The following is a 25255-nucleotide window of genomic DNA, read 5'->3' as shown; positions in this document are numbered from 1 at the left end:
CCCATCATGGCTCAGTTTGTTAACGAATCTGACTAGGAACCATGAGGTTGCAGGTTCGATCCCTGGCCTTGCTCAGTGGGTTAAGGATCTGGCAATTCAGTTCAGGTGGCAACTGCAGCTCGGATCTGATCCCTAGCCTGGGAACTCCATATGCCACAGGTCGGCCAAAAAAATAATAATAATAAAGAAAAATAAAAGAAAAATATATTAGTTCCATAAAGTTGAGCATTTCTACAGCCTGTGTACTGCCCACACAGTTGCTTAGTACAGAATATATGTTCAGTCAATACATGTGGAATGAAAAGTAATTAATGCTTACATCATACCTAGGTGACTTACTTCTGGATTCTGTTCCAGGGCCTCAACTTACTGATACTTTGATCACAGACTTAATGAAGGGAGATTACTCCTCCTACATGATATAAAGGATCTGTTCCTCTGACATTTCTTCTCCCTCCTCTCATGAGATGAGTAACCTCTAAGAAACAAAAAAAACCTAGCATCCTTCCACCATTCCTCAGAGACAAAAAAACAAAATCAAAAAACAAACAAACAAAAAAACCGCTTCATTTTTATACTCGATTATCTATTTGACTTATTTAGATACTTTCCAAACTCTTCCAGATTAATGAAAGGACAATCCTAAACTAAGAAAGGGAAGAAGAGTTCACTCTTTTTTCCTGGAGAGCCACTCTACCAGTAGCCTTTGCATAATACAATCTCAGCTCTTTAATTTCCCCCCCAGCCGCCCTACCCCAAACAGGGTTTACAGACATCTCAGAGAAAGGGGTGGAGAAGCAGCAGCCCTACCTCCCAACCCCTTTTTTGTTCCCCGTTTTCCAGTTCTTTCACACACTTAGACATATGAAAACAATAAACATTTTTTTCCCCCATAACTTGAATGCAGCTCCTAACCCATGGGCCTTTCCTACCTTCAGCCACCCTCCACACCCACCTCTACTCTATATATTTTCTAATTCCCTAGTATCCTGATTCTCCCTTGTATTAATTACATCTTTTCATTTCATATTCTGACACTTTGACATTCAAGGCCTTGCTGATGCTGGAAAGACTGCTCCTCCCAGGATGAGCCAATAGGTAGTAAACAATTTAGCTGGAAGCACTTTTTTTAAATTAGAGTTGATTTACAGTGTTCTGCCAATTTCTGCTGTACAGCAAAATGACCCAGTCTTATATATATACATATTCTTTTTCTCATGTTATCCTCCATTATGTTCCATCACAAGTGACTGAATCTGGTTACCTGTGCTATACAGCAGGATCTCATTGCTTATCTGCTCCAAATGCAATACTTCGCATCTACTAACCCCAAACTCCCAGTCCATCCCACGCCTTCCCCCTACATTTTTCAAAACAACCAATCCAAAGCCATGTCCAACCAATCCAGAGCCCTGTCCCAACCACCTCCTTCAGTCTGGTCCACCATGCACCTAGTCACCTCAGGGCCAGAGAGCAGACCACTTGGGAGATTCTAGGCTCCAGACCTCACTGAAATTATTCAAACTAGCCAGTGTTCGCTTAGTGACCCTGACTCACCCAGTCCTTCTCAGGGAAGCCACAGTGAAGGCTCTTGCCCAACGATCCTGGACTCCCTCCTCTTCCTGACTCCACGTGCACCACCCCCCACTTCACGTGCTGTGCTCCCTCCCTGTAGGAACTAACTAACAAACTCCCTTTTCCATGGCAATTGTCTCCTGATCTAGGGATCTTCCTATACCTCCAACTGTCTGCTGATGCACTGTACTTTACAATATCCCTCTAGACTGTAAGTGAAGCCAGTCTTAATGATGTGGGAGACAACTCAGAGACTGCACTCTCAGTACTCAGTATGTTAACTCTCATTTTAGCAAGATTCAAAAATGCTTGAGTTAAATCAAGAAACATTTATCAACATCCTGAGTGTGCTAGGTATTGTGGGAGGCCCCGGGGATAGGAGGATGAATTAAGCATGCTCTCAGGCAGGCTCCTGGTATGATCAGGCTCAAAAGATATTTAAGAAAATAAGGAATGAGTGACTGTCTTCCCAGAGTTCATAAGCTGGAGCACATTACTGGCTGGATCCCCTGATGTGTTCCCTTCATAAAAACATTGTTGATTTTGGAGCGCTTGAAAATAGAACAAGCTGATTTTATCTTGTTCGGTCCCATTATTTATGTGACAAGCTATTGAGCCTGGGAATCTAAAAGATTATTCAAATTTGCCAGGTTATTACTAGCTCTAATTAAGCCTTCTTTGGAATACCTTCACATAAAAATACAGCTCAGCTATTCCTCAGAACAGCCTGAGGAAACTGTTATTTTGGGGACAGAACATAAATACAATATTATTCATAACAGGGAAGACTTACTGAGCTCTTAATATATGTCGGGTATTATACCAAGTATGGTATATGGGTCCTTTTATTTCATCTTCGTAAAATGTGTAGTGTCAACCTTATTTTACAAATGAAGAAACTGAGGCTTAAACAGGATGAACAATTTGCTAAATGCAGTACAGCTATAAAAGGTAGTGCCAGGATTTGAACCCAGGCAGTGTTACTCCAGAATTTACTTGTTTAACAACTAATAGTAGATATGAGCTAAGAAACTATAATATTCTAAAGGAGAAGCTATATAATATTCTAAAGGTACATTTCTTAAGCCCATTCTTATACTCCATTAAGGAATTTGGGCCAATTTTTATCCCAGGAGAAACTCTACTCATTCAAAATGCTGCTACTGAACATACAATATCTAAATATGCCAAAATCTTTTCTTCTAATAGGTTCATCAGAATATGTTTTTAAGCTTGCTCTGCTTGGCCACCATCCATAGCGGTCTAGTTGGTTATATAGCAAAATGAGTTATGTTTAAATAAAAAAAACGCTAGAATTGTTCTCCAAAAACTCTCCATAAATGAGGAGTAAGCTTTAGTAATTACATGTACATAAAGAATGGATTTTAGGACTCAATCAGTTATGCGAGTGAGTTTTCTGCTTCCTTGTTAGTCTTTCCCAAGGAAGCTCGTCAAAATCTTGTGACAATGACTACTTTCCTTAGCTTTAATTATCCTTTTTATTTCCATTAGTTATGTATAATACACACTACAGAGGTCATCTCCAGACTTGATTTGCTGCATTGAAAGAAAGTTTATTCCTCTCTGTAAAGTAATTATATCCTCATTGACCAGGCACTGGGTATGCTCTGGGGAATCTACAACTTCAGTCACCTTGAACCTCTGATACTTCTTCTTTTAAGGCATATTTGTGGGAAAGAAATCCACAGGACACTAAGTACCGTGCATATCTCAAATCCGAGCTTCTGTTTCTCCCTCTTTATGGCTACAGATTAAACAAAATTACCCTAATAGGCAAATGGAACTTTCTTTGTGGCACCTTGAATTTCAGAATACCCAGAGGAAAACACTGAAACCTACTCCTTTTTTCCTTCTAGTATCCAAAAGAGAAATCCAAGAGTTGCTGAGTAAGGCTTTTGATCTCTTGCCAAACCTCAAGCTTCCTAAGATACTAGTCAAATGATATTTAATATTTCTTTTTTAAAGGCCCAACCTCCCTCTCCCAGCCTAAAGGAAGAAGACACACACCTGAAAGGTCTCTTCCCTTTCACAACGAGCATTTCCTGAGTGCCTACTATGTGCCTGAATCTGTTCTAAGGCCTTAGAGATAGAGCAGTGAACCTGTATCTTACCTATCACAGACAGATAATACTTGAAATTCCCACAGGAACCAAACCACAACGCAGAACACTTCAAACTGTACTCAGAATCTTACAAGTTAGGGTCTGAAGAACTCAGGAGTCTGAAGACTTGCAGCTGTTCCCTACACTTGTTAGAACGGAGGGTACTTAATAGGTGGGGCAGGGAGGGGTGTGATTTTCTCATATTTATATCCAAAGTTTGGAGCACAAATATGCTTATTAGCTGGGCCCAGGTTCTAGAGGTTTCCCAGAATTCTCAAAAAGGTCCAGGATCTCACAAAGATTGGAAGCATTCCCTTAACATACCCACGAATCAGCTTCAGGAACCCAGGGGGCTGCACTTGCACGTCCTTGGTAAAGGTCACCTTTTGAACACCAAAGTAATGCCTAGAAGACACCACACAGGTCGCCACAGCCGCTCTGACTGGTGCACCCCCAACTCAGTCCCTCCTACACTTCAAAACTTCACCCTCCAGAAACTTCAGGGGGCAAGTTGGCCTACTGCCTCGGAAAGGGAGTGAGGAGCGACAAAGCCTTGATCCCTGAAAGGAGGCATGGGTTTCCATTTTGTTCTGCTCCCAAGTAGGTTCCCTGCTAGAAAATCAGCGCCTCACTTTTTTTTTTTTTAAACGATGATTTTTTTTTTTTTTTCCATTATAGCTGGTTTAGAGGATACATGTATGTGTGACTGGGTCACCTCGCTGTATAGTAGAAAATTGACAGCACCTCACTTTTGACATCTTTAAGTTATGGCCAAGGCTAGTTCTCAGAGCCTGACTGCCCGCAGCTCCAAAGTTCTCAGAGCGCAGAAATGCACAAATGGATTCATCTGGGTCTTTTTGGGACAGGTGAGTTAGCTCGCACTCCCCCTCCGCGAGCTGTGGCCGGGCTCAAATGCTCAGGGTTACCAGGAGCGCGCCCCGCGGCCCCAGGCATGCGCCCCGCAAGCACGCACCCTCGCCCCTCTGTTCCACCGTCGCGCGCCCCAAAGGCTGCCACTCCTGAGCAGGACTCGCGTGCGTGGGTCGCCCCAGTACTTTACCGTCAGTCACCGTAGCATCTGCCTCCTCCCCTGCCGGGTGGACCTCCAACCGCAGAGTCGTCGGGTTAGAGAGCAAGAGCGGCCCCGTGGAGAAAAGCTGCTCTTCGGTGACGAAGCGCAGTTGCACGCGGTAGTGCTGACGCGCGGGGACCCCGGCAAGGGCGGGGGCAGCGGCCATGGTGGGAGCACCTCTGCCCGGAGCCCGAGCGGCGCGGCCCGACGCTGCTCCGCGCGCCAAGAACCTGCCGCGGGAAGGGGAGGGACCAGGAAGCGCTAGCACCTTCATCACCTCCTCCGAAAGTTCGTTCTTCTAGTTAGGAGGCGCCTGGCGGCTGGGGCTGCACCCACTGCCCTGCGCATCCCCTTACCTCACCCAGTGCCCGGCTGCCGCTGTTACGTGGCGACCTCCGGTACACAGGGGCGCCCAGTAGATGCTCAGGAGGGCGCAGTCACTCCGCAGGGCTGCTGCTCCGCAGCACAAGTTTGGAGAGCGCTCGAGGCACCTGGAGGCAGTTGGAGTTTGGAAGCAGAAGGGTGACACCTGCTGTTGGCTGGGACCCTCCGTGGGCGTCAGTTTGGAAACAGCGTTGGCCCGAGCTTCTGCTGTGTGGGCACTTGCTCTTGGGCAGGTTATGGGGCTCCTGGCGCCCACGCGTGAACAGCGGTGCTAAGCACTGAGCTCTTCCCTCATTGACAGGGTCCTGACAATGACAGGGCACTCGTGCTACTGGCTGGTGATGAATGACCACATTCATCTCCCATCCCCTAACTGGGGACTGAAATCTTACTCGCTGCTGGATTGAGAACCATTTGGCTAGACGTGAGTGTGGAGGGCCAGGGAGTCTGATGCCTAACTCCAGCAAACATCTCATCTACCCATTTAGCTCCAGCGTCAAAGGGTGGAAGCTCCAAACGGTATCACACGTTGTCTTCTCTGCAGAGAAATTGGTCTTCTGCTTCAGGGGGTAAAGAAAAAGAAACAGTCCTTCCTCTGACAGGAGTTCCCCCCACTGTTATAGACCCAGGTGCCTTAAGGGAATTTTCTTCAAATTCTGAACCCACTTGTGTATCCTCAGTCTATAACCTCTTGACAGGACAGACCGTAGGGAGGAAGCAGATTGTAAATCCACTTGGATTCTATAAAGATAATGTCCTTAGCCAAGCAAGTTGACCTTTTAAGAATGAGTTTCCCTAAAGGCCCTGGGGTCTGTAGCTTCAGAATTTCCAGCTCGACTCTTAAATGCAGCCAGGCTTTATGAAATAAATTCCTAACTTCCTTTATCGCCCCACCCCCACCCCACCTCCCATGTAGTCCTGGTTCCCACTGTGGCCTGATTCCTCCCTTAATTCCCTCCCAAGTCTTTCTCTTTCCTCCTTCTCTCTTACCTCTATCTTTTAGAGACCCTGCTCTTCCTTCTTATCCTATTCTCACTTACTACTGTCTCACGACTTTGATTTTTGCCTCGGAAACCCGTGGAAATCAGAAATGCTTTAAAAAGTTGGAGCTGTGGAGAGTTTCTGGTATGAAGACCACAGAACCCGTGTATTGTGCCCCTCAGGGTGTCATTTTGCCTCTCCTGCTTCCCCAGCCTCCTCAAAACATTTTCCTGACTTTCTCATTTCTTTTTACCTTCTCAAGCCCTGCCTTGATGACACTAAGTACTTTCATACTCCCAAGTAGCTCTTTACCCTCCTGTCAAAAAAACCCATCCAGCCTTCATGTGTTGTCAGCTTTTAACTTGGAAAGTAAGTCTGGGGATGGGGGACTGATTTATACTAAAATGTGAATGATGGATGAAAATGACTCATAAAGCACTTTAAAAGGGCAATATAATGACCTTGGTAGAATTCCCACCATCCACTCAAGAAACCTGGAGTTCTCTTGCTTAAATAAACAAACAAAAACCCATAAAACATAATGGCAGTCTTTCCCACACATTAATGTTGGGGGGCAAAAACCCAACTTAGGCTAATTGTAACAAAAAGCCAAAATGATTCACCACAAAGCCAGGAAATCTAAGTTTTGGTCATGGCAAGATTTAGGGGCTCAATTAAGTTTGACCAGATGGTCTTGTCTCCCCATCTTATAGAAAGGCCTTAGTTCCATACTGGGAGCTGTCACCGATTTACAACCTTTCAGCAAAGGCAAGGCCCTTTTTCTTCTAATTCCAAATCAGGTTGGGTCCATTTGAATATGAGTGATTTGCTGTGCTAAGTCTACCCAGCTAGGGACTTGGACTCTGGAGACTGGAAGCCTTACCAGTTTTGCATCCCCTGAATGACAGATGAGCAGGTAACCACAGGGAGGAGGTAGCTGGGATGATAAAGCAAGTTATAAGCGTGACATCTAACACAGAGCCCCTACCACATGCCTGGCACTGTTCTAAGCATGTTACACCCACTAATTCATTTACTCCTCCCCACCACCCTATAAGATGATAGTAATAATAATAATAGTATTACATATATATTATGTATAATAATATGTATTGTAGTTATTTTATTATAATAAATACTATAATAATATTTTGACTGATGAGGAAGCTAGGCACAAAGGTTAACTAACTTGCCCAAAGTCACAACTTAGAAGTGGCATAAGTCCTATACAACAGTTCAGACACTAAAGTAAGTCCATGAGTAGCCATTCCCACCATGTCTCAAAGTTAGAAGCTAGTAGATAATTTTTCAGTCTTCCAAATGGATAAAGCTCAGGGCCTTTGAGTCCCCAGAATTGTGAGCACATCATTTTAAACTGTTCCCACTTTCTTTCCCCTCGTCTTCTCACCCTCACACAGATGGTTAAGAATCCCTTAGATTTCCCCTCCATGAGTGTTTCACCTTCCAAAGTTTTATTTACACCTGTGCAGTTTTTGTCCTGGTACAAGTACAAACACAAAGTTCATGAGTCATTTGGTCTTTCTTCTGTATTGAGTATAGTGTAGATTCCTTTGCATCATCTACTTGATCCACCGTTGAATTTGACTTTCTATTTTTAGTTTATCCCAAACTTCTGGGGGTTTTTGGTCTAATAGCCATCCCTCTCTTCCACCTCTTTCTGTCATCAGTGTTTTTTTTTCAGGGTCTCCAAACTTTCTTAAAAAATCCGTTCAGGATAGTTAAGAAGAAAGAGCAGCACCAACCTGCAATAAAATGTTTTTTGTTTGTTTTAATACTTCTTCCTTTTTTTTAAATTTACAATGTTAGTTTCAGGTGTACAGCAAAGTGAGTCATACTTATATCCATTCTTTTTTCCCATATAGGTTATTATGCAATGGAATGTTATTAAGAGCAGCTGGGCAGACTTATCTGCTGAGTTCCTTCTCTGGTCTGCCAGCCTCAGCATGTGCCAGGGGTGACTGTGTTTTGCCAGCCATTTGTAGAGATTGAATGGAGGGCTGAGGATCACCCTGGGGAAACCAAAGCCATGCTCCAAATTCTTCCTCTTCCATATACTCTGGAAAGAATAAATTCTCTTAGAAGTGAAGGAGGACCCTGGTACCTGGATTTCTAGCTCTGTTGTTAGTATAGCATCATTGGCTCTGTTCATGCATGTAATCTATGTCCAAAGCTTCAAGAGATTCTTTCCACTATTTTCTTTCTCCAGATAACATAGGAAAAGGGACCTCTGGCCAAACTCATTTGCACATGCCTGTGGCTGCAAACTCAGTTCAGCTTTGTCATCCAACAGGACATCATCAAACCAGTGCTGAGCTGAGAGAGAAAAAAGAAGTCCAACTTTGTTTATATTCTACCCTCCCCAGGGCTCAGCCCAATTAATTAGTGGCTTGAAGTCTAGACTAGGCTCTTCAACCCTTGACAAGCGCTTTTCCTCACACATGGTAGCAGATCCCTCCTCCTGGGCAGAAAGACCCAGACCAGAGTGCTTCCTGCTCCCTTCCTCTGATTTCAAAGTATTATCCTCAGCAACATGGCAACTACACTACTTACCATGATGTTCCACAAAAAAAAAAAAAAAAAAAAAAATCTGTGCCTCAGCTAAATAACAAATTTCTACACCTCATGAAAAAATTTTGATGTCACTCACAAGTAATTGAAACAATGTAATAATCTGCATGTGATCTAGTCCATTTAATAGCTGGAATTAAAACCCATTGTTTGCAGACTCTATTCTTGTGAATTCACTACTTGGGGAAATTTATATGTAACCCTCAAAACAGTATTATCGGTGTTTTCATGATCACTGTGACAAGTCTGAGTCACCCGATGCACACACTCTCCCAGCTGTGTGCTCTGCATTCTTGTTTCACTTTTTACACTGTAAACAAGTGTTCTTTTCGCAGTCTATTTAGTGCCATGTTTTTTTTTTTTTCTCATCTTGTGTGCAATTTGTTGGTGATTTTGCTATTTAAAATAGCCTCCAAGGAGTTCCTGTTGTGGCTCAATGGTAACAAATCTGACTAGTATCCATGAGGACAAAGGTCTGATCCCTAGCCTTGCACAGTAGATTAGGGATATGGTGTTGCTGTGAGCAGTGGTGCAGGTCACAGAGGTGCCTCGGATCCTGCATTGCTGTGGCTCTGGGGTAGGCCAGTGGCTACAGCTCCAGTTGGACCCCTAGCCTGAAAAACTCCATATGCTGCAGGTATAGCCTTAAAAAAGATAAAAATAAATAAATAAAATAAAAAAGCCTCCAAGCATAGTGCTGTCTAGTACGAGAAGGCTGTGATATATCTACAGAGAAACAGGTACTTTAGATAAGCTTTGTTCAGGCGTGAGTTATGGTGCTGTTGGCTGTGAGCTCAGCATTAATCAATCAATAATATATATTAAATAAGGTGTCTTGTAATAGAAACACACATAAAACAAGGTTATATATTGACTGGTTGATGCAAATGTGACCAGAGGCTCACAGGAACCTAACTCTGTATTTTCTTTAGGAGCAATGGTTCAGTACTTGCTAATTCTTGGTCTGTGGCAGCATTACAGAACAAAACTACCATGAGTAAAAAGAATCAACTATATTTTACAACAATAATGCATTTTTTAAAGTGTTTGTCAAAGAGAGCGCTATAACTTCCAGATAATGAATTTGAAAGATATCCTTTCAAAGCTGAGGTCCAGCCTTTGTACATATGACCAGGTGGTAGGCCCACTCCCATTCCTGCAGACAGGACAGGAGGCAGTTTGAGAGAGGGGGTGAGGGACATACTAGGCTTAGAAATTGGATTGGAGGAACAAAAACGCCCTGCATACTGTAGGGAAGCCGTTTTGACGACTTCGTTTTGAAAGGTGGAGAACATCATGGAGAAAGATAGGAAGAATGTCTACTTCTTTGGAAAAGAAAGAGAGAAAGAGAGAATGATTCAACCATTCCTCTCTACAGCAATGGTCTTCAAGCTGAGGTGTGTGAAGACCCAGCAAGGAGGATTTTTCAGGGAATGAATTTCCAGATCTTTCACTTCCGTGAGTGCTTTTTCCAAAAACTGACTTCCTGAGAAACACACATAATGTGTTTCCTCTTTCCCACTGCTCTCTTTATTAAAGAAAGGCATAACTCTTCATCCAAATTTTACTATGGCTAATTGCCATGATGTAGAAAAATATCCAGGGCACCAAACAAACAATTCAAAAGTACTGTTCTGGGTACATAGAAACTAAATGACTGCAGCTCTTTTAAAAGTCAGGTGAAATCTAATTCTTTTTATTGAATGTGAGGGAGATCTAACTGAGCTGTCAATTGGGAGATCATCAAACTTAAACTTTGGCAATTCCCTGCAATCACAGGGGTCATGGATAAAGGACCTCAATGTGTAAACTTCCTTAGCTTCCTGAACAACCATCATCTGTGATTATTTTTAAAGCAAATAATAGGGAGTTCCCTAGTGGCTCAGCAGGATCTGGCATTGTTACTGCTGTGGCAAGGATTTGACCCCCTAACTTGGGAACTTCTACATGCTGCGGGCATGGCCAACAAAGAAAGTATAATAATAATTAGAGTTTTTTTATTCCCTTTTTTTTTTTTTTCCTTTTAAGGCCCCACCTGTGGCTTATAGAGGTTCCAAGTCTAGGGGTCAAATTGGAGCTGCAGGTGCCAGCCTACACCACAGCCACAGCAAAGTAGGATCCAAGCCATGTCTGTGAACTTCACCACAGCTCACAGCAATGCCAGATCCTTAACCCACTGAGCAAGGCCAGAGATGGAAACCACAACCTCATGGTTCCTAGTCGGATTCATTTCCACTGTGCCACAACGGGAACTCCAATAATTAGAGTTTTAAACAGACTTATGGTGAGAGAAACTTTTTAAATTTGTATTTAAGTATATATTTTTAATTGCAGAAATTATAAATTTAGGAGAAAAAATTTCAAACATAAAACATATTACAACTAAGATAAAATTCTATGAAGTACAACAGAAATAAAACAAAGATAAATATAACTTCTGAAAATAAAAGAGCTTATCGTATTTTTAATGGGTGATAGTGAATCTCAAATAACCATGTTATTTAGAATTACTGGATTGGCTTAAAATGTGACATAACTTTTAAATGTCAGTATTAATAATATTAAAATTAATATGCTTGAGACTAAACTTGAAACATTTTGGATGTCGATTTTAAAAGGTGTGAGGAGTTCCCATTGTGGCTCAGAGGAAATAAACCCCTCAGATGTGGGAGAAAGTGAATGACAGGAGGAAGGGAATTAATCCTGGGATAAACCCAGCCCTCTTGACAGTCAAATTTGTTGAGAGAGGTATACGGGAAAGGCCAAAATTAGAGTCTGAAGGTGGTCTGGTCTTGCAGAGAGAAGTGTTACTGGGATGAGAGAAGCAAGGTCAGGACCTAGGAACATCAAGGGAGGGGTTTCCCTCAGCCCACAAGGACAGCCACGCTTCATGTGCAGTTTTTCTCATCTCAGGTTCTAAGTTGCTTGAACTACCCCATCTCAGTGCTTCCATTTGTCAGCTCTATGCCAGCTGAGTGTGGTGGTGGTTTGGGACACAGATAAGAGAAAGAAATGTGCTGGCCCCACGGGACAAAAGCAGCACTTTATCTGGAAGACTGTGTTCAGGATGGCAGACCCTTACAAGCAAGAAGTGAAAGGGACAACCGCAGACTTGGAGTGCAGAGAAGGAATGAGCCATGCCCAGGAGTAAGGGCTCCAGACCCAGTCCCTCTCCTTCTTTCCTGAGTAACTCAGGCAAATTTCTCAGATGCTTTGAATTTATGGAAGCCTTTATGGTAAACCCACAAGGACTTGGTAAAAGTTTATTGCGAAAATTAAATGACACATGGAGTTCTTGTCATGGCTCAGTGGAAACGAATCTGACTAGCATCCATGAGGATACAGGTTTGATCCCTGGCTTCGATCAGTGGGTTAAAGATCCTGTGTTGTGGTGAGCTCCAGTCTAGGTCACATACACAGCTCAGATCTGGCGTTTCTGCGGCTGTGTCGTAGACTAGTAGCTATACCTCTGATTTGACCCGAGAACCTCCATATACCATGGGTGCTGCCCTAAAAAGACCAAAAAAAAAAAAAAAAAAAATTCCCCCGGCTTTATAAAAAAAAAGAAAAAAAATTAAATGACACTGTATAGCAACCACTGAACGCATAATGACTATCATTAGTATTATTACTCATGGAAGAAAATATGGAAAAGCAAAAAGATGAAAAGCTTAAATAAACCATGTTCCCTCACCTGAATGAAGCATTGGAATTATTTTAGAAGAGTTATTTTCTTAACACTTTTTTGTCTATTACCCAGCTAATCTTGGCATTATGTCAGCTTTTTTTATTGAAAGGAAAAAAACAGTGTGAATACCCACAAGTATGAGCGATGTATATAGGACTGACTCTGTTTTCCCATGATAAGACTTATTAGTTACAAAGGCATGCGAGTTTTAACTTTTACTTATTTTTGTTTTTGTTGTTCTGTCATTTATTTATGGGTTGTGATTTATATTGTACTCATGCCCAGAGGCACATTGGCATGTTTTGTAAACTACCAAATAAATAGCAGCAGCTATATTTCCAGATCCATTTGTATGGAGGTGAAAGCAAGCATGAAAATTGGAGAAAACAAGCTGGAAAATTGAGAAGACGGTCAGAGGGGCATTTTGAAAAACTCATGTGTTTATTTTAATCTGCCGATCCATGTTTAAATCCAGGGTTGGATCCTCTGCAATAGTTAGTTTGATGGTCATCCACCTGGAGTTCCTCCCAGAGAGCTGATGTGATTGTACAAGATCCATGCATGATTTCTCATGCAGTCCTTTCTTGAGCTCTAAACAGGAATTATAAGACCAACATAGTAAACTTACTGACCCACCTCGTATTCTCTCAGCAACCACCATAAACCAGAATACACCCGATTATCTAAAACATCTGATTAGAGAACATAGTAGGAAGAACAAAATGAGTGATACCAAAAAAAAAATATATATATATACCAGTATACATTTTACTACCATATAAAAAATGTTGCTTCACCAGTTAATCTTAATGCTTTCTTCCAGTTCTAATATTCTGAATATGTAGAATAGCTGATATTTATTCACTGGTCTACATACTTCTCATTCGTAAGTATATGGATGCAGATTTACCTTTAGGCTAGCTTTAGCACGTCTCCACATTCTGGAAGGCAATGCTGGTCAAACTTTATCATTTACCATGTGTAAGAATCACCTGGAGAGATGGTTTAAATGCAGATTGCTGGGCCCAGCCCCCAGTGATTTGGATTTAACAGGCCTAGTGTGGTACCCAAGAAATAATTCTATTTCTAACAAGATCTCAGGGGATGGCAATGCTGCTGCTCTGCCACGAGTGGACAAAATTTAAAGCAACTCTGTTCTAACCTTGGGAGGAGCTGCATCTAAAGTCATGCTGTGCGTTAAATGTGCAGGAGCTAATCCAGGAAGCTGAAGCATTGCATACAGATAATGAAGGATAACTTTATCATTCAATTACAAGTGTGTAGTATTTGCCAGGAGCTGGTTTTGCCACAAACATTTTGAACTATTTCCACATCATTTCAAAGCTGCAATTACACCTTGTTTATCTTTTCAAGGGATATATTGACACAAAATCTCCAGAAGGGGCAAATGAAGAATAGGATTATTTTAAAGAGCACCACCTCCATGTTTGTATACCAACCAATCGGCACTTCCCTTTCATTCATATTTAACTGTTACAGGAGCTTCCCAGGTATAGCACAAAGAGTACTTTAACCTCATCCATGTTTTCCCCTTCCTCCTTTGCAAAGTGAGGATGATAACTCCTGTATCAAAGACTTGATGTGAAGATTAAAAGAATAATGCATATGAAGACAAAACAGTATCTAAGGAAATTACTTCCCATTCTCTCAGGATACCTCATTCCTTTCCTTTAGACAGTTCATCACAGATCATCACTATACATGTAGGGGCAGGGAAGAGTGATGATTTAATTACACACACCCCTCATTCACACACACGCACTCACGCACGCACATGCACTATCATAAACCCTCTGTTTTGGTCACTGTTGAATCCATAACACTTAACTCAGTTCCCAGTTCTTAGGAGGCAATAAGAAAAGATAGCTTTTGCCCCATGGTAAAAACTCAGTAAGTGTCGATTTGAAAACATATAAGCACAAAATATTAGGTGCAACCAAAATGAGAAATTTATACAAGGAGGGCATTCTTCATAATTAAGATTCTGAATATGACACTAGAATTGGCTGCAAAGCTAGCACAGCTTTCACGGGGGACTGCTGAGTTTTCCAGCTGCAACTGCAAAGCCAAGACTGACAACCCTGGTGTTTAAGAGTTAGGTCATTACTAACAGAAAAAATAAAAAGGCTGAGCTACTGACCTCTTGGGTCCTCCTTTTCTTGTTGAAAAAAATATACATTGTCTCTGATTTCTTCAAATGTATCGCCTGTTTTTCTGAGTTCTCCTTCTTAATGGAAAATATAAGTCAGATAAGCTAAGAATCTTAGAATTTACAAACACAATGTGGATTTGCAGCTCAATAGTTCTTATAGGTCTGCCAAATTTGTCACATTTATAATGATGGTCTGGGGAAAAAAAAATGATCAATTGGATTGCCAAGAACACTGACACACAGAAAGCACATAAATTTTTACCTTTCAAGGATCAAAATTAATTTTCGGTATGAAGACATTATTAGTATGACAGCTTTACTGTACAAGTTAAAAATAGGAATTGTATAACAGTACAAGAACTAGCCCTGAGCTCTTAGTGAAGGCACACTGTGAAGTTTGTTTTCTTGGAAGAAGAAGAAATAAACAACAGCTCAGTTCCTGAGGCAGAAGTTACACAGGGAGACAACACATACAAACTAATTGCAGACAATAAAGATAAATCTTAAAACAATTTTTATATATACATAAATGCAAAGTAAGACATTTTAGACAGTTGTCCTAAGCTCTGCAATCAGAATTAAACCTCCAGTGCTTATGCATTCATTTGAAAACTCACAGAACAAATTCACATCTTCTATAGTTTTGTATTAGTTCCACTCTCCTTCTGCCACTAATTTTTAGACTTGGGAAATTATATTGGTCTTAAGAAAAGGCTTCCCAGTACATGCTGAAGAGATAATATTTTTGGATACTCCTATATCTGGGTGTTTTTAGTCAGTTATTCAAGTTTATTATGGTACAAAGAGACAACTGTGTGCTTTTCTCTCTCACACACAAGCTGGTACCCTCTTCTCAACTTCTCTCCATGCCTCAAGTGTCTTCCCTTATAAGACGTGAGTTAGAATAAAACCAACCTCAGAGAGTAATGACCAGGATTATTCTCTTAATGCTTATTTATTTGGGCTAATTCAAAATTCATTTATGTTCCTCAAACAGGAATAGTTCTATAGTAGAAGGTATGGCAATAGGAATAATGCATGCAAAAGTGCTTCGTAATACTAAGAATCACACAAAGAAGTTTATTAATATTACTTCAAATAACTTCCCAACTAAGGAAAGAACCCAGCTGACAGCCATGGGGAGAAACAGCCCCAAATGGTCACTTGTGAGCTGAACCTCCTGCAGGTTTACTGAGCCCACACCTCCTTGGGTCTTTCAAAGTGGGCAACGCTCCACACTTTGCATCGACCTTCAGTGGTACCTGCCAATTATCTTCCCCAGGTACCTGCTAAGAGGGGCTGTACTCTGGGAACACCTGCAATCTCTGCTCTTTAAAAATAGAAAAGCACTTTAACTTGTGGAGGCTTAACACAAGTGGGGGCAGAGAACTACCTCAGCCTTAGTACACTCAAAGATTTTTCTCCTCCTTTGTATCTGAAAATATTCTGGGTTATTTTTTTTTCAAATAATAAATTATCTTTCTGAAAATTTAGAAATGATCAATCAATTAGAACATTATGGGTAAATTATAAACAAAACTTAATTACCACTATTTTCCTTTTTTCTTTAGGCATAGTATTAAAATTGAGAAATAATTTTCAAAAATCACTTAGTCCACATGGTCTAAACCACCAATTCACACACCCACAAAAAGGAAATACAAATTCTTCATATATATAATCTATCTATCTATATAGATAGATATAGATAGATATATACATAGATGAAATCAGATGTTCAGGTTCAGATTGGAAAATGTGAAATAAAAATTTTAAAACCTTTTTTCATGTTCTAAAATCACAAAATATTCTTAACATTCTATTGGTGAAGGCACAGAGAAATAAGCATCCTGTTCATTGATGAGGGTTTTGTAAATCAGTAACTCTCTTTGGAGGATAGCATCTGTCAGATTTGAAAATATCAATCTCTTAGTACTCAGCAATTCCTCTTCTAAAAATGGAATGCAGGTGGACCAGAGTCAAAGCTTATGAGGACAGATTTTTAAGGTGAAGATCTAAATGAAAATTACAAATGTACCTGAAACTCCTTCAACCTGCCTCAAAGTACAGCATACTGTGTAGAGTTACAATGTAACCTGTGAGAAATACATCTATGTGTAGAGATTCATCTGCAAAGTACAGCTTTATAGTATTTCTAACAATGAAGGATGGTGAGACCCTCACTCAAAACCCACAATAAAAGCATAAAGCTGGATTTATTGCTGATGATAGTTAAGGGGAGTTATGCTCAGACACACTGTCTCTGCATACAGCAGACTACTGAGCTTACATGGTTTTGTTCTGTTTTGTTTTGTAAGCATGTTTTGTTATCAGGATTCAGGGGTTGAAACTTTTCAATCATGTGAGTTGATAGACATTATTCACAGAAGCCTGTTAACTTGGGTGAGACTTTTTGTTGGTTGGAACTTAAAGCATGTATATTGGTGGGAGTCTCTGACTGGCTTTCACAAGCAGGAGTTGACATCGATTGGTTGGTTTATAAAGACATGTTCAAGTTGTTCACCCGTTGTATTATAATGAGTTCTGGTGGCTTCTTGTTATCATGGCTACAGAAAAATACACCTTTTCTGAATTGTGTGGAAATATATTTAGTTTCACAGGTGAGCTTATTCAAATGTTGTGGTTGGGTTTTTTGTTTATTTGGTTTTTTGTTTTGGTTTTTTCTGGCCACACCCTAAGCATATGGACTTTCCCAAGTCAGGGAACGAATCTGAATCACACCAGTAACCTACACCACAGCTGTGGCAACACTGGATCCTTAATCCACTGCACCACAGTGGGAAATCATCAAATGTCTTTTGATGCAACTGTACTTCATAATCACAAAAATAGACAAGGATATTCACTGCCTAAAGAGATTACCTAGACAAAGTGATTAAATGAATTCTGCACATCTGTACTATGCAATACAGTATAAAGTTTTTATAAGGAAGGAAACTAGATGTACATATATGGAGCAATCTCCATGATGTGGTGGTGAGTGAAAAAAGGAAGGTGCAGAACAAGTTCTTACCTGTAGGTAGAACTCTGCAAGAGTTAAAAAAGAGAAAGAAACTGATACTACACATTTACCTCAAGAAAAAAGAAAAGGGAGACTTCTGGTGGGAAGAGTGATGGGAAATTTTTCATTAGATAGTCAGTGTTCAAAAAACAGAAATCTTAGATTCAAAATTCCATTCTCCTTCCATACTGCCTCTGCCAAACTCCTTTTTATGTGATTTTTTTGGGCGGTTGATACTCCAGTTGGCTTTACCTAAGAGCATGCCCAAGGTACTCCATAACATGGTCTTTAAAAACATATCAAAGAACACCATAAGCCAAAATCCCTCTCTTATTATTTATCCCCATTTGCTTTCTTGAGTGTATTTTCAAGGTGTGGCAAATTTGGGTGAGCCTCCTGCTTAGGGATCTTTTTGAGGCATAGATCACCGTACAATCCATTTTCTCAACCCACCCCCTTCGCCTCACCTCCCAAGGGGATCTCCCTGCTCATCCTGTGGAATGCTCCTGATGTATACATTCTCCATAATCCAGAGCCTGTTTTCTCCTGTTCCCTATTTAGTTGCACAGAGTTGACACATGCACACGTCTGTCTTTTCACTGCCTGAGGAATCAGTGCCTCCAGGGCCCCTGCAGTACTCTCAACAATCTTCTCTCAAATCTTTCCAGCCTCTTGCATGCAATTGAGAGGCTCAGAACTAAACCCAGAGGACTCCACAGCAATGACTACTACAGGGAGAAGAGAACTCATTAACGCAAAATAAAGTGGAGCAGGTACAAAGTTCTGTCAGAATGACTGAAATTCCTAGGGCTGGATGAGGGGCCTCGGGGAGCCAGGAGGAGATGCAAACCAGGGGCAGAACAGTATTAACCTGACACACAGCCCTAAGTCAGAGGGTGAAGGTGCTACAGAACAAAACATTCACACAGCTGTAGGTGTTTCCACTTGGGTGGGAGCAGGGTCAGTTAGATAGGTGGATTCATGTATCTTTATCTTTCAACCATTCCCACAGGCTTGGCTTTGGTGCACGCACCTGGAGTGCATGAGGTGTCCCATGACTCTTCTCACAAGGACATGAATCCTATTGGATCAGAACTCCACCCTAATGGTTTATTTAAATCTTGATTACTTCCCAAATCCAAATACAGTCATCCTGGAGGTTTGGGCTTCAGCCTATAATATGGAGGAGGGAACAAACATTCAGTCCTGAGTGAAGAAGGGTGTTTCTGCTACCTAGCATACTCAGGTGGAAGCAGGAGTCTACATCTCTAAAGCAGGTCAGATGAACTGCTTCTCCACAAACTTCCTGCACTTGGAATCTGCTGGAGGCTGGACATGGGATTAGGGCATGAAAGCACAAGATGGTTACAAACTCTGATTCTGAATCAGCAACAAACTGACAACACCTCCTGTTTGCTGTCTTGGGAACATGACTTCAACTGTTTGAGCCACAGCACATGTCAGCACACTGGGTACTATGTATGCTGTGCCAAGACCTTGTTTACCTACCTCTGGCAATGAACAACCTCCTGTTGAAACTGAGCAGGATCCTGAAGGACTCTGTGTCCCCACTCCCACCCCTGTCTATGCAAAAGCCTTTCCACATACTCTGTTTCACGTCTGTAGGGAAAAGGCTTCAGCCTCCTAGACTTTCCCTGTGTTCCAAAGGAAAGATTCAAACAGGAAAGTGAGGGAATATGGAAACAAAGTCCAGAAACAATAGTGTAGCAACAAAGAAGAATCCTGATTCCTCCTGAAGGGATAGACATAACAATCTGATACATATCTCTGAGTTCTACTACAGGGAACCAAGGCCCCCACTGAGGTGGAGGATGGTAACTTCAGAGCACAAGCTCTAGATGCCAGACTGGTCAGAACCAGAAGGCTGATGATTGAGATTCCTGAACCACCACCCACTTATCTCACCACCAACCAATCAGGAGAAAGTCACACACCCTGCAGCCCTCCCCCCAGATGTTGCCTATAAAAATGTCTCCCTGAAAACCCTCAGGGAGTTCAGGTCTTTTGAGCACAAGCCACCTCTTCTTGTTTGGCTCTTTCAACAATCCTTTCTCTGATCCAAACACTAATATTTCCATTTGTTTGGCTTCCCTGTGCACTAGGAACAGGAACTTGGGTTCAACAACACTGTAAAAATGTATGATAATTACCTACACCTGCCATAACACCAAAACAGAACAGCTGATGGGATTCACGGCACCCAAAATATGGCACCTTGGGATATTAGTATCTTAAGCTGAATGAATTAAAAACAAAAACAACAGAAGCAGGAAGATCACTCTGACCTCTCCCGATTATCCTTCCTCTCTGAAACACATCATAAAACTCCTCTATGAAAAATATCCCCTACTAGGAGGAAGAGATACATTCATATTACCAAAGACATGGAATTTGGGGCCAAACCTTGTTAAACTAATCCTTATTTTCCTAGTTACTTCTTCACTATTTGTTACCCCTTGCCCAAATCCTCTTGTTACCAATTTTTCACAAATTTATTTTTGCTTTGTCTAAAAAAGTGTTTTCAAAGTTCCATGGTAAATGTATATGACTTTGTATAAACTGCTATTTACAAGTGTTTTAAAGCATTACATTTACCCACTGAAAGAAACTTAATATGATTTTCCTCAGCTAGAGGAAAATGATCCCAGATACAAGGCTTGAAATATGAGAAATGGCAGATTTGTGGGTGAATCCAAAAGAAACACTGCCTGTACAGAACAATTATAATGTCAAATGTGTGTGCACAGAAACAAGCTAGAACCAAAATACTAGGCAAAGACTGCATTTACCTTGGGAGGGGTTATCAGAGCTTCTGCAGCATATTATTTGGTGGCACTGTTCACAAAGTACAGAGGAATTGCAGGAGTGAAAAGAGAAGCATTAAATTTTGCTTTAAGTACTCCTTTCAAGCTATTAAAATTGAGAGAAAAAGACAATTTCTGACCATGTTTGAGGGAAAGAGCTCCATAAAATATAAAGTCAGGATTTACATTTCAAGATAAAGATAGACATAATGCACCTTTGGGAATGGAATTATCTATCAGTAATGTTAACTTAAAAAAAAATGACAACCAAAAAGTTGAAAGATAAGTTTTATTTGGGGCAAAATGAGCACTATAGCTTGGGAGGCAGCATTTCAAATAGATCTGAAATACCACTTCAAAGAGTCAGGGGGAAGGTCAGTATATAAGTGATTTTGGTGAAGGGGAGCTATATGCAATCAAGCACACATTTTTACAGTAGTTTGCTGCTAGTCTCGTGAAGATTATTGCTAGTCATGAAGAGCAGACATCACCGTGAAGGATTTTAGTGCTTTTCTGGAGACAAGCAGATCCAAGAATTGGGCTCATAAAATCTTGTCCTGAAATATCTAACTATCTTAAGATCTGTTCTGCCAGTTTTCCCAGAGCACAGAGTGCCTCACTCCTGATCTCAACCCTGAGCTACTTTCTGGGGGTGTTGAGGGTTGGCAGTTGCAGTGGCTCATGATTCAATCCATGTAGAGACAGGTGGTAAGTGCCAGTCTCCAGTGTACAGTAAATTAGGGTCAGAAAAGCAAAGAATGGTAGTAACTTAAAAATAAGCAAGTTTTGGAGGCCTCTGGTGGCTTAGCTGGTTAAGGATCCAACATTATCACTGCCATGGCATAGCTTCAATCCCTGGCCTGGGAACCTCCACATGCCATGGATGTGGCAAAAACAAAAACAAGCATTTGACAATTAGGCCATTTCATCTTAACCAAAATAGCTAAGCTAGCTAGTCTCTATAGGTCACAAGGTATTCATTCATAATTCTCCAAACAAAATCAATTACTCTGAAAGAGGGGGAAATAGAGGTTCTTTGAAATTGTTCCAAAGTTTCCCTATAACTTAATGTGATTTCTGTTGGACTTCAAGTCCTCTTCAAGGAGATGGAACTCAGAGCCTGTGGCCAAGAGAAGAATTACCAGACCATTATCACCCACCTGTCTCATTGCAATGCTCCCTCCCCCACCTGAAGCAACCTGGCCTACTCCTCCATGCCCACTACTAGGAAAGGTATGTGCCCACTTCTCACCTCACCCCTATAGGGGCAGTAGACACCCCCAACCAACCAGCAAGTACATCAGAAGACTCCATCTTTCCCCAGCCAATCAGCAGGTCAGCAGGTACATTCTGAGACCTCTCCTCTCTCCCTGGGTTATAAAAACAGACACCACCATGCGCTCAGTGTCAGCTCTCCCTGATCATCGGAAAGTCATCCCCACTGCACTAGCAGCCTCTTTTATCTCAATAAACTCTTCTTTCTTTTCACTTCACTGTGCTGGAAAAATTGTTTTTTCAGACCCAGGTGCACAGACCACAACACTCTCCTTTACATGGGGGACTCATATTTCTAATTTCACATGTTTTCTGTTACCACACGAGACATGACTCTACACATCTTGAGTCCATCCTTAAATCATTTACTGGTAGCTAAATTATGGTGAATTAAGCTAACAATAATTTTCAATCCTGTTTAATTTACCCATATGCTAAATATTCAGGACACGAGAAAAGAAAAAGAACACATTCTTGGATAAGACAAACCTGTGGATTCCATGGATTTAAAGAACACTCTTGGAAGTTTCTATTTAATGGTTATTGAGTGAATAAGTGAATGGATGGATATCCAAATAAATGAATGGTTATGCAAACAATTAAGCAAACTGTTTGGTCACATTCCACCTTTTGGCTGCTTTCTCTACTCTGTCAGCAGGTTCTGGGCATCTGCAGAGGTTATATTGTGTGGGACTGTTTTCCAAGTTTTCCTGAGTTAGCCTGGGGAGTGACAGCCTTGGTTCTGCCCAACACTCAGCCTCATGTGCTTTTCCATAACTGAGAGTGAACACTGCTGGCTGCAGACACCTCAGATCTCAGCAGGGGGGCTGTCCCAGTCACAGACCTCGGTTCCCATTCAATAGGCACCTGGGCAGTTGGCCTGTGGCTTGGCATCCCCATCTCAGGTATGACGGTTCCTAAGAGGGTTCCCACCAGACTTTCTAAATCAGTGTTGCTCACTTAGCCACGGACTATTCACCCGCATGTGGAAGGAGTGACACCTGGAAAACGGTGAAGTGTCAAATGCTTAAAGGAGAAAGTAGGCAAGGCTATATTTTAATTAAGAGGGGAAAAAGACTTTGATAACATGGGGATAAATTTGAAAGAAGTTTTAACCAAAGACACCACTCACTCCAAAGGCTTGCACAGGAACTAGCATTGCATACTATGAATCAGAAGTCAGAGAATCATAGACCCTTCAGAAATAGGGGGATGTATAAATCCAGTAGTCCCTCTCTATGGGTGAGGAAGCCAGGAAGACAAAGTCTTTCCCATGTCACACTACTTGTCAATGGCAGACTGAGGGCAAAGACTTCACAAGTGTCTGCCACCTTACAAAGCACATCGGCATCCATTGCCTTCTTCATTCCACCTACTAACCCTGTAAATTAGATATTTGTTATGATGTCTATTTTACATCTAAGGAAATTACCTGTCAGAGCTGGATATTTGTTCCTCTAGGACTCAGACAATTTAGGAATCAGTACTTTGGTGGTTTCTACTCTTGACCTGGGTGTTTGATAATAAATATTTGTAGAGCTGTGCTGAACCAAGTTTTTCCCTGAAGTTGACTATGTTTTACAGATTGAGAATGATCTGGAGATCATTGAGAGAGACAAACCATAACTTTGTAAATAACAAAGAAAGTAAATGTAGAAGTAAATTTAAACAAATTTTGTAATTATGAATTGTGTTCTTCTTACAAATAGAATTAGAATTCACAACTCTAATATAACAATTATATCATATAATTGAGAAGGTAACTAATGGAATTAAATTGTTAAAGAACCACATATTATCTAGGAAGAAGTAAAAGTATTGATACTTATAGATATATAAGTAATAATAAGATATATATAATACCATGTCCTATATAACATGTAGTATTTCTTTCAAGTTAATCAAGAAAAGGAGAGAAAAAGAGTTGCATGGCTTCTTACCCAGAAGGTAAAATGGAATGATGGAAATTATTCAGTCCAATAGAAGGGACAAACAGAGAAAGAAAACACAGGACAGGTAGGACAAATAAAGGCTCAAAATAAAATGGTAGCTGAAACCTAATTATGTTGGCAGTTCTATTAACATAAACTAAAGTCTTCAGCTAGCAGTCATGATTTGTCTGAAAAATTCCACTTTAATCTACTTATAAGAAACACATCTAAAACATTAAAATGTATAAAAGTTGAAAGTACAATTATGCAAAAAGATAAGTCAAAAGAATATCAGTATAGCTATATTAATATCAGACAAGGCAGACTTCCAGGCAAAAAAGCAGCACAAGGAAGAGGTGCTGTCACTTCATAGTAGTAAAAAGCTCAGTCCTTCAGGAAGATGAAACAAATATATGTTGCTGTGCTCCTAACAACATTGCCAAAAAGCCAACAAAACAAATAAGCAGACATAGAATTACAAGGTGAAGTAGACAAATCCACAATTAGAGTGATAGATTAAAACTCACCTCTCTGAGTAAATTATAGAACAGGAAGACAAAACATACCAGTATGAATATTGAAAGTAAGAACAACATAATTATAAACTAGCACACATGGATGTACATAAAATCTGTACAAAGTACTGAATAATGCCCATTCTTTTACGGCACACATAATATTTAACGAAACCAACTCTATACTAGGTCATAAAGAGAACCTACAGAAATCTCAAAAGATTGAAGTATTACAGAATTTCTTCTCTGACAGCAATGTAATTTAGTGACTCATCAATCACAAGATGACTAGAAAAAGTTCATATGCTTAGAAAGAAAGACACAGGCTTCTAAGTAGTCCATGGGTGACACAGGAAATGATAATGTAAATTAGACAATATTTAGAGTTTTAACAAACACATAACAAAATGTCCTGGACCTTTTTTTTTTTTTTTTTTTTTTTTTTTTTTTTTTTTTTTTTTGTCTTTTTGCCTTTTCTAGGGCCACTTCTGCAGCATATAGCAATTCCCAGGCTAGGGGTCTAATCGGAGCCATAGCCACCAGCCTATGCCAGAGCTACAGCAACTCAGGATCCGAGCCGCATCTGCAACTTATACCACAGCTCACAGCTATGCCAGATCCTTAACCCACTGAGCAAGAGCCAGGGATCGAACCCGCAACCTCATGGTTCCTAGTCGGATTCGTTAACCACTGCGCCACGACGGGAACTCCTCCTGGACCATTTTTATGTCACTATACAGAAAGGCCTAGAGAAAACGGAAATTTTTCTCAAAGAATACAACTTACCAAAACTGACTTAGGAAGGAATTTAAAACTTGAGTTGCAGCATAACCATTAAAGAAACTGAACCGGTCATTTAAAATATTCCCAAAAAGGAAATTTTAGGTTCAAGTGTCTTCAGTGATGAAGTCCACCAAACATTCCAGGAACAACCATTCCGACAAGATAAGAGTGAAAGGTAAAGAAGCATTCATTAAAGAAAGCATATCTGAAAAATATCTAGAAGGGAAAACAATAAATAAGTCCTTATAACTACTCCAGAAGTACTCCAAAAGTTGTTAGCTTTATTAGCAGTCAAAAAGAAAAGACTGGAATATCAGAA

General features: G+C 40.8%; 1 protein-coding gene across 9 annotated transcripts in view; it reads right to left on the bottom strand.

Moving 5' to 3' along the window:
* Positions 1-25255, bottom strand: part of LOC106509183 (histone-arginine methyltransferase CARM1-like) — a 292946-nt gene that overhangs the window by 261825 nt on the left and 5866 nt on the right. For 8 of the 9 annotated variants that reach the window (XR_014841642.1, XM_021064249.2, XM_021064264.2 and 5 more), the window contains exon 1: positions 4759-4969. The exons of the other annotated variant lie outside the window; for it this stretch is intronic. Coding sequence is in view for 4 of the 8 variants with exons in the window: in XM_021064249.2 (XP_020919908.2) it covers positions 4759-4936 (178 nt within the window). In the remaining 4 variants the exon portion in view is untranslated. Of the gene's footprint in view, positions 1-4758; positions 4970-25255 lie in introns of those variants that run through there. 9 annotated transcript variants of the gene reach the window in all.

Source organism: Sus scrofa, chromosome 1, assembly GCF_054392235.1.
Source record: "Sus scrofa isolate SSC_HxYL_T2T_F1_AM1 chromosome 1, Sscrofa_HxYL_maternal_Yorkshire_Landrace_v2.0, whole genome shotgun sequence".
NCBI classification, from domain to species: Eukaryota; Metazoa; Chordata; class Mammalia; order Artiodactyla; family Suidae; genus Sus; species Sus scrofa.
This window is presented reverse-complemented; position numbering and strand designations above follow the sequence as displayed.